Here is a 10,442-nt window from a genome sequence, read left to right as displayed (position 1 = left end):
AAACCTTTTTGGTTCCATCTGGGTCTCTCCGAGTTACAGACCTGAAAGGGTCCATTTGGTTCCAGGTTACTATCAATAGTTTAGCTGGGGACCCCTTGGAACACCCTCAAGGACCAATGGGGGGTCACAGGACCCACAGCTGTATACTGTAGGTCTCATATGCCTGTATAGTATTATACACACAGTGACCAAATATTAAAAAATAAAAAGCCTTTTTTTTTTTTTTTTCTCGGGACAATTGATTCATGGACAGCATATTCTAGTCTTTCATACGTACCCAAAGTTAAATAGGTAATCATAAATGATCCATATACCGTAATACTGTATAAGCCATGTCGGCTCCATTATGATGTCTATTAAACACCACAAGACCATATTCAGCATCCTTAAAGACCAGACCTGAATTATGATTTTATGATTACTTGACCGTCCTGTTGTTAATATAGGCCAGTGGTTTTCAAAGTGTCTTGAGGGGGTCCCAAGCTAAAAGTGGAGCAGTTTAGCAATTTTACATTTCAACTATCCGAAAGTAGCAGATTTACAACACCTTGAGCTTGTAGATGTGTTATTTTTTGAAAGAATCTTCTGTTATGGGGTCCCTCCCTGGCACAAACTCTTTCAAGTGGGGATCCACAAGGCAAATGGCGCTCATTGGCATGAAAATGTTTAAGACCTGAGAATAAATGCTCACACTGGCAGGTGAGTCGGAGGATACAACAGCAGTGGCAACACAGAAATGTGTAGGGAGGAATTAATTGGTATAACGACAAAATAATAATGGTTACTCAAAAACACAAAATAAGTGTGAAGAACTTTAATTTTAAGCTTTGCTTAACATCCATATTGTACATATATTACAACACTATAACACTAATACTAGCATACTATTTCCATGTCATGGCTACAACCTTGTGTTCCATCATCAGAATCAGATTTAAAAGGTGCTCTTTGACGATTTTGCACTCAAACACCACAGGAAATCATGTTACAAATAAATGCAACAGAAGAACAAGGACAATTGAGCTTTAAGTCAAGTCAAAACCATATAATTTATATCACAAATGAAAAGAAAAACATAAATCCCTCTTCGTTCACAAAGTAAGCAAACAAACAAACAAACACACACACACACAAAAAATAAACTAAGAGAAAGGGGACAGATGAGAGGCTGAATCCCATGGAGAAATAGCTTCAAAGTCATGTCAAATAATACGATGTGGATGTAAACATTCAACTGCCATGCAGTGTTTCTAGTTTGAAGGAGAGGAAAAAAAAGGATGGTAAGAAATTGGTGTGAAGAGAGACAATTCAGATAACGGTTCTCTCTAACAGCATCGTTTAATATATTAATTCATCTTCATCTCATCTTTAATTACATGAAAAACAAAGGTATTCTTATTCTAGAAGGCGAAGGTATTTGGTGTAGAGGTTAAAAATGAGGGGCCTAGTATAGGCCCCATGGGGGACTCCAGCCAGCTACAACTATATAGATGTTTACACAACTTTCGGGCTTACAAAGTGCAAGTACAGGCAGCAATGACCCAGAACAAATTATTTAATAACATCATCAATCATATCTTGGCAATATAGTCTAATAATGTTATTATTAAAATCAATGTTGTTAAAATGTATAAATGATTCATAAAACCATTAGGCTACTTAAACCTATATCACCCGTGCCTAATGTTGCCTACCTCTGACCTATATCATGCTATCATCTGTAATAACTGTTACATATACAGTTTCTGTTTCGTGGGAAAAGAATGTTGCCCTTCACTGTAACTCAGAAACACAATTCATAGACAAGACAGCAAGATAGCAACATGTTCGGATGAGTATTATAATTGTTTTGTAGGTAGTTGCGTTGCTGGAAAATGTAAAGAACAGGACGCTGGGAGGTTTGATCCAAGTGTGAACCAATGGTTATGTCGTGGTTGACACACATAACACTACCCAGACAGCTAGTGGGGCAAGGCAAGTTTGTTCGTAGCAACAAGCTCAATACAAAATATTGAGTTTCAAGACAGTGAAAAAGACAAAATGGGAGATGGAGAATGTCATGTCACAGAACTCAGAAGAAGTCTCACTTGTCACTTTAGAGTGAATAATAAAGTTTGACTGAGTTCCTGTCGTTGTCTTGAGTTGTAATAACGGACAAGTCGACACATTGATGAGGGCTGGAATCGTACCTGGGACCTCCGGAGTCCTAGGCAGGCTCACTAACCACTCAGATATGGCCACCTCAAGTTGTAGCAGACCTGCAGTTTTCTGGGAGTTTATTCCAGATATGTGGTGCATTACCGAATGTAACCAGACGTTCAAGGTAAAAAATACAATAAAATAGCCTTTCTTTAGACCCCTTCAGAATGAACAGGGAACAAGAAATCCTGACAAATTACACGCTGGGAAAATGAATGAAGCCACACTCCACACTTCACACTTAAGACATGAGGTAAATTCTACGAACGCCTTCTAAATCAGTAGTTCTAACACTTTCAAGATGTTTAAAAAATGGGTGAGCTTGTAGATCTAACAAAAAAATAATAATCTAAAATGACACAAATGCTTTCCCAGTTTTAATGGTTTAAATCCACGTTTGGCAGCCGCGCTTTCTCATCTCACCACCGCAACCAAAGACTAAGGAGTCTGCCTGCCTTAACACAATGTCTAAAATGTGTCAAACCACTGCAGATGTACTACTGTTTTAACATACCATACAGATGGTTTCAAAACATTGTATTCACTAAAACAGGTTCTGGATTGTAAGTTTCCAAGTTCTCAAGGTGAACAACATCTCTAGGCACTACCTGGTGTGCTGGAGTTGTTCCCCAGCCTATGGCTTCTTCGCGATGATTTCCATCACCTTTTCTGCCTTTCCATTTTGGCCACCTTCTTTCAGCAGCCGTACCAGGGTTTCGGGGGCTCCGACACCCTGCTTCTCCACCCACTGTGTCAGTAGTTGGAATGTTCTTTCCCCAGCATCACCCGGGTGGTTCTGCTCATGAGATTCAATTGCGGCGAGCGAGATCCCGCTCCGGAGGGCCAGATCCCTCATGGCCTTCCATCCCACCTCTTCTGCAATGTCCGGGAGGTGGCGCGACAGATCCACACCTGATCCAGAGCAGAGGAATCAATGGTAAGGCTTTACTTGGGTGTGGTGCATATTCTGCATAATGCACTGATATATAACACTATCAGGACCAGGGGTCATCAATATGTCCTTACACGGATAAATGTGTCTGTGGCAAGACTTGGTTTTGTCTGTAGCAAATTCTAGATTTTCTTTTTTACACACCATTATAATTTTCTAACTGTGTTTTCATCATAAGACTCAATTTCTGTACTGTATGTCAGTCTCCAGGTTTTCTTCAGAATATGTATGACACTTATTCACTATGACACTATGGCATATTAGGAGTCCACTAGTTCTAGAGGTTCTCAGATGTTTTATTTACAAGGACCCCCATAACACAGTGTGTACAAATGGAACCAAATGGACCTCTTATGGTCATTCAGGGCTATCTCTTTGTGTTTCTGGTTTTATTATTATAAATATATTTATTATCATTTTGTATGTTGTGGCAAAAATAAGAAATTGACAAAAATGTCCACCTGAAGCCAGCATGGTGATGCAACGATGACCCCTGATCAAGACCTCTTAAAACAGAATAATGTAAAATTGCTACAGTCTTAACAAGGGGATGTTTTACGTACCCTTCAGAGGCTGCAATTCCTGCAAAAAAAGGAGGGAAAAAATGATTTGATAGGTTGATCCACACATGTAAGGGATGTGAGATGTAGGGATGTGTAATGTAGCTAGAGGGTGTGGTAGTTAATCAAACAAATCGATTTAACTAATCTAAAAGAGCATATGATCTTCAAGGCAAGCTCACAAGTTCACATCGCAATGCAATGTGTTGCGAGCTTGTAGATCAGCTACAAGATACATGCGTCTACAATCTACAACACAGATCTACTGCATGGAGCTATAGATTCAATAATAATGACCACAGTTAACTTTATACCTCTTATTACATGGCTACATACAAACAAAGTCTATATTTTCACACAAAATGTTGATCTAAAAATGTTTACAAGCTTCCGTGGCAATGTAAACTAATGCAGAAGAGCGGTCTGTTATACAGAAATGCATAGTTTGCAACAGTATAACAGACTGCCTTGACTGACAAATCAGAATTAAATGAATGATGGGGGTGTTGCACAAATATCACACCAGAGCAGATACATGCAGCAGCACAATCACATGCACTAGAATAGGGCACCAGGCATTAATATAACTAACATACCTCCTTGAACAAAACTGTCCAGCTACGCCAATATTATGAGAGACAAAAAAAAAAAGGATTAACAAGAGGCAATTCTACTGCTGAAAAGCTGTTGAGTGTGTGAGGTTGGTTTCTAGGAGGTTATGGGCCCTATTTGTGCCTTACAGCATATCCCTAAACTTCTCTTTAATTTTTTTTTTTTTTTTTTTTACATTTTAAAATTGTTTAACTAGCCTGATCTACATCGACACGCTGTGAGCTGGTAGATCGGCTATTCAAACTATTTGAAAATATTTTTCAAAATAGAAAAAGTAAAGGCAAAGACTTTTAGAGATACAGGGTAAGGCACTGGCGACAATAGGGCCCTTAATGTCCTATAAATTAGCCTCACACACTCTACAGCTTTTCAGACCTAAATGTACAAGGCGCACATGCGTTTGTTAATTAACTGATTGTCCATGTGTTATGCTCACATTCCTATCTCATTATAATCAGTATAGTATGTGTACGGAAGTACGGATGTGAACGGAACGAAAAAAGGAACATTACTGCAAGTAAAATGCGAGGTCTTGTGAATTTGTAGATCTGTGGAACCGAACAAAATGTAATGTCTCAACTCCTACAATTCCTAGTGCTTGTCAGGGTCGGTGGTCCCCAGTTCAAATATGATTATTTTGTGTGGTCGCTGCGTAAAAAGGTTGAGAACCACTGTTATAGAATGATGAAGGACAGACAGCATTACAGTGGCCCTGGAGAAGAACTCACCTCAGCCCGTCTCTCAATCATCTCTGTCCCTTCATCTTCTGGGAGTCGAATTGCACCTCCTTTATCAAATTATAATATAAGTTCTATTATAATCATAAGTTCAATTACATACATGAGGAAATACAACAATATTCTGAGACACAATGAATACATTGAAATTTAATTTATATATCATCACTGTTGGGCTCCATATTTTCATCTCTGTTTTCCCCCCCATAAATTAATGCCTTATTTTATGCTATATAAAATATACAGGATATTTTCACCAATAACAACATGACCAAAATAGGGATGCCAGAATGAAAGTGGTTAAGTCTGTGTCTGTGGCTTTCATATATATTTAACAAACAAATATTAATAAGAGCTTGTGAGTATAAATGATAACTATGTTTGATCCTTTGGAACACATGGAAAATGTGGTGGCCGGGCAACCACATTTCCCCAAAAAGTAAAATCTTTGGACGTTTCTGCCCGACAGCAATGTTAGGAGGTAGCAGATCCACAAGCTTGAAACGTGGGGCCAAGCGACAAGTTTTGAGTTTGTAGATCTGCTACTTTCTATACCTTGGAATTTGAATCCTGAAAAGTAACAGTTTTCCACCTGACAGACAATTTGACAGTTAGTGTTATTAATGTTCAGGTGAGAAAACCAAGAGGATCTGATCACTTTAGGTATGGCATAATAAGTAACTGCAAAGTGCTCACTATTACCTTTGTTTGTTTTCTTTCTTCTATAAAGGAGTAGGCCTACAAAAGCTGCTATTCCTGCTAAAAATAAAATGATGGGAACAATGATAGCGGCCGCCACATTCGTTCCACCTGGAAAACAAAGATATATGCATGTCACACTACAATATTAAAGTCAGAATAGAACATAATTCATTTGAACTATTATTAGTATTTTCCTACTGAATCCCTCATACAAGCATTCAAATAAAAATAACATAACTTTGGTTAAAGCATACCTTGAGGCTCCTCCTTGTCATTAGGCCGAGAAGGCCTACAGACTGTGTTGTGGGGCGATGAACAGTTTACTTGGATGTTTTCAGCACCACCGCAACTTGAATAAACAGAAAACGTTGTGTTTAGTAATTGAGTCTGAATCACTAATGATTTTATGCTGCGCTGGCATGATGACTCTTCCTCCTTGTATTTATTTCATTACATGCTATGTGACTGTGTTTCATAATGTCACTGCCTATCTTGGCATCTCAATGACGGTTTCCTGGTTTAAAATAATAATTCATTTGAATGATTTAAATAATGCAAAGAAATTCATGCATGCTGCATATTCTATTTACGGTAAGTACATACATACATACAGACAGACAGACAGACAGACAGACAGACAGACAGACAGACAGACAGACAGACAGGTAATTCATCGATTAATCGTTAATAATGCAATTATGGTAATCGATTTTCATTTTGGACACCTTTTAACATCCCTAACAGGTAATGGGCAGGACACTTACTCGTCACAAGGGTGACAGAAGGCACATGTTCCCCTGACATTGTCACAGTAGTGACCCGGTTTACATTGACATACAGCATCCTTGTAGCTGGTACAGGCTTCCACCTCCTCTAGATTGGCTGCACAGAGAAGGACAATAAGTACAGAATAAATACACTGCCATTTGGTTTTGCACCCCCTCTCACAGTTAACTTAACACTCGGTGTTAGACAACGTCAGACAAATCAAGCTTAGGGATGTGAAGATAATCGTTATTATCGTTTATCGTGATACAAAAACGCTCACAAGATTCGCAGAGATTTTAATACATCGTGAAATTGCCCTCCTTCATACGCTGGGACCAATTCACCTTTGATCCACTTATTAAACCCTGTACAATTGGTAAAACACACCTGTAAACATACTTGATACAGTCTTTTTTTTCACTCTACCAAATCTCTTTGCCAAAAAATAGCCGATCTACAGCTTGTACTATAGATCTACTATTTTTTGGCAAATGTTCTGCCCCAGAATATGGATGCAAGGGTTCAAGCGATTGATAATAGTGCCATTTTAAGAGTATTAGGCATATTTTGATTATCGCGATAATATCGTAAATCGCGATTCTTTTTGTCACAATAATCATGACGTGACATTTTCATATCGTCCCATCCTAAATCAAGACCTGGACAGTTTTTCTAACAATCAAATGTGTGAGGAATCCATTCCCGATCTCCCAACTACAACATACAGTAGCTAATCCTCGGACAGTAATTCCCAACCTTGGGTGAGATGGCGAGATGGGAAGCATGTTTATTTGAATGATCAATCAATCGACCTTGTTCCGGCTTCGATCAATGGAATTAACGTGGTATACTTTAAGACAGGGGTCTTCAACAGGGGGTCCGGGACCCCTAGGGGGTCCTCAGAGTCACTACAGGGGGTCCTCCAAATCTTTGTGTGATAGAAACCTTTTTTTCTCCTTTTTTTATATTAACCACTTGAACCCTAGCGTCCATATTCGGAGAACTATAGCCAAAACTAGCAGATCTACAAGCTCACAACGCCTCGCACTGCAAGGCGTTGTGAGCTTGTAGATCAGCTATTTTTGGCAAAGAGCTTTGGTGTAGATTGGGAAAAGAGCAGACTAAGTACAGAGTGAAAGGTCAAGTTTATTAAGTAGTTCAAGAGGTTAAATATCTGAAAATACAAATTGACATGAATCCAAAACACACTGATGATTGTACCGTCAAACAATGAAACTATATGGAATCTATGGGTTGTGGGGGTCCCTGCTTCATTTCTCTCTCAACTAAAGGGGTCCTTGGCCTGAAAACGTTGAAGGCCCCTGCTTTAAGATCCTAATCATCGATAGGTCCAAAGTTTTAAAGACAAAATACCATGACTTTTTTCAAACATTCATTCAAATCGTAGTAAGTTTTGCCGATTATTTGCAGGCCCACTTGCAATAATGTTCGCAACCCACAACTAGGAAACCAGTGACCATAGCGCAGACTAATGATATACCACATGCATACAGTACAGTACCATTGGTGTGTGAGCAGGAGGTGCAGGGTTCACAGGTAGTCTTGTGATTGGAGTGCAGATTGTATGTCCCAGGATCACACAGCTCACACACTGTGTCTGTACTGACAGTGCAGTGCTGCTTCAGCCGCTGACCTAGGAAAACACATCCAAGACACTTCATTAGAAAGTAGAGGTTGTTCTCATTAACGATAAGTTATTTTCAATCTGTCCAAATGGAAAAACTGATATAATTGTATCTAGTTTACATTTTCCCTACATTCTACTCTGTATGTATTAGTACTTGTAAGACGCCTTAGGGTGAGGTCGCGCCAATTCTTAGCCATCCGGCCAGTGATGTATCGGACCAGATACCCATATATGGAGAACCCTGGTACCCATATATGGAGATCCATATACTGTATATGGAGATATGCTGTGAGAGCCCAAAATGCTTACTCAGTTATTCGTTATGTGAAAGTCCTATGAGCGATAAACCCATAGCACCACAGTGTCGGAGTGACAAACCCATAGAACCACAGTGTCAGGCGTGAAAGAGATACATACAGTACATACGGGCAAGTTGTGACCGTTCACATACTAATCTGCGACCTACGGTCGCAATACAGAGATCTGTGATCATACACATAAAATAACTCACGTCACAGACAGAACAGCCCATACAAGGAGATATGCATGTGTGTCGTGTTTGCACTGCTCACTTCGCACTGGTGCGATTTTTTTTACGTAGGAAACCAAAAAAAGGGGGGGATAAAGACCCAAACAGTGGGTCAGGAGGACCCATGTTAAAATAGTGTATTAGACCATAATGAAACTGAAACCAAGACTTTAGGGAAAGACCAACACACATACCAGCTGCACAGCTGCAACACTGCCTGTCATCATGCTCATAGGTACCATCTTGACAAGTCTGCTGCCTTTTGATGCGTGACAGAGACCAACGGCTGTGTACTGGTCCTGATTCTGAGAGGGTCCTGAGAGAGAGAGAGAGAGAGAGAGAGAGAGAGAGAGAGAGAGAGAGAGAGAGAGAGAGAGAGAGAGGCCCTCAGATGATTAATACTAATCTCGTACACACTACACAGGGTATCTTTGGAAAAGTTACAATTCGATAAAGACCTTTTTAATACAAAATATAGGCCTACTACATGCATTTTGGGAAAGCAATAATTAAGAGGCCTATAATCTGCCAACTTTATCAAAGTCACAACAAATACAACAATACAACATAACAGTCAATGGTTGTAATGTAATAAAAATGTAATAACTAAAAAAAACGTTATACTGTAGGCCTACTCACCATACACTAGACCAGATCATCAAAATAAGTAACATCTTGTTGGATGAGAAAACCATCGTTTGCTGTTAAAACTGGTGAAAATTATAAACACAAACAGTAGCTACACAACAGTACAGTACTTTCCAATCCTAATAGTGACGCTTAGTGTGTTGCGTTGGAGGCATAGGTTGGAGGAGCGAGGAGGAAGCATTTTAGTCTACTTTCGTTTTCTTTTCTTTCTTCTTCTACATAATCATTTCACGATCCTCTCTGCTCTGGCCCTGGCCTCACTCACTGTACTCTAGGTGGCAGTGTAGGACCACTGAGTGCTTTGAAGTCATTCTAGAGCAGTGGTTCTCAAACTTTTTCATTTCAAGGATCCCCAGTTTGATATGCATTAGACACAGACCTCCATTTGATACCTCCACGGCCTGAAATAAATAGCCTGAAATAAATAGCCTACTATGCTACATAAATAAATAGATAATTAGGAAATTTAATTTTCCCATCTTTTGCTGACGCCTCGTGTTCGCCTCTCAGCCCGTGTATAATACCCCGGTAACCACTCGCCTCTTGTGGCTTATTGCTTTAGTAACATCTAAGCATTCAAAAAATTGTAGCAGAGTAAAAAGTATGCCTATTATAATTGTTTCTGTGATGTATTGGGGCGAAAAAAAGAAAGTAAAAGAGTAGCCTACCACAGAAATGGTACTTCAATACTGAGTAGGCTAAATATAGGCCTACTTACACAACCAATACCACACTAATACCACACACAATCACACATAGTAGTATAATCTCTGGCCCAGTGCGGGCTGCCTGTGAGTCACTTGGTGGTGTGATATACAGAAGAGCCATGCGGTTTACCTTTTTCTGTTTTTTTTTTATTGCAGCGACCCCTTATTTACATCTTTCTTTGCAATTATTTTCATTTTTTTTAAACACACAAAAAGAAGAAGAAAAAAAAGTACAACAATCACATTTTCCCCAAACAAAAACACATAATGCTATTAACTAAAACAACTGTAGGCCTACATTATAATAAAATACAAATAAAAAATAACAATAAGGGGGGGGGGGTCCTCTATGTTGCACATTGCCTCTTTTTGTGGCTGAT

The 10,442-nt window shown here is 39.2% G+C and overlaps 1 protein-coding gene across 1 annotated transcript; it reads right to left on the bottom strand.

Moving 5' to 3' along the window:
- Positions 1-890: 890 nt before the first annotated feature.
- fas (Fas cell surface death receptor) lies at positions 891-9,403 on the bottom strand. Its single transcript, XM_080740267.1, has 9 exons — positions 9,347-9,403; positions 8,902-9,023; positions 8,053-8,184; positions 6,527-6,644; positions 6,017-6,111; positions 5,763-5,870; positions 5,052-5,110; positions 3,715-3,733; positions 891-3,111 (listed from the first exon to the last, which is right to left on the bottom strand). Exons 1-9 carry the CDS (start codon positions 9,400-9,402, stop codon positions 2,834-2,836), a joined length of 987 nt encoding a protein of 328 aa, XP_080596393.1. The 5' UTR covers position 9,403; the 3' UTR covers positions 891-2,833.
- Positions 9,404-10,442: the final 1,039 nt, after the last annotated feature.

This window comes from Nannobrachium achirus, assembly GCF_963921795.1.
Source record: "Nannobrachium achirus genome assembly, chromosome: 13".
NCBI classification, from domain to species: Eukaryota; Metazoa; Chordata; class Actinopteri; order Myctophiformes; family Myctophidae; genus Nannobrachium; species Nannobrachium achirus.
Note: the sequence above shows the minus strand (reverse complement) of the source record. Positions and strands in the feature narration are given on the sequence as shown.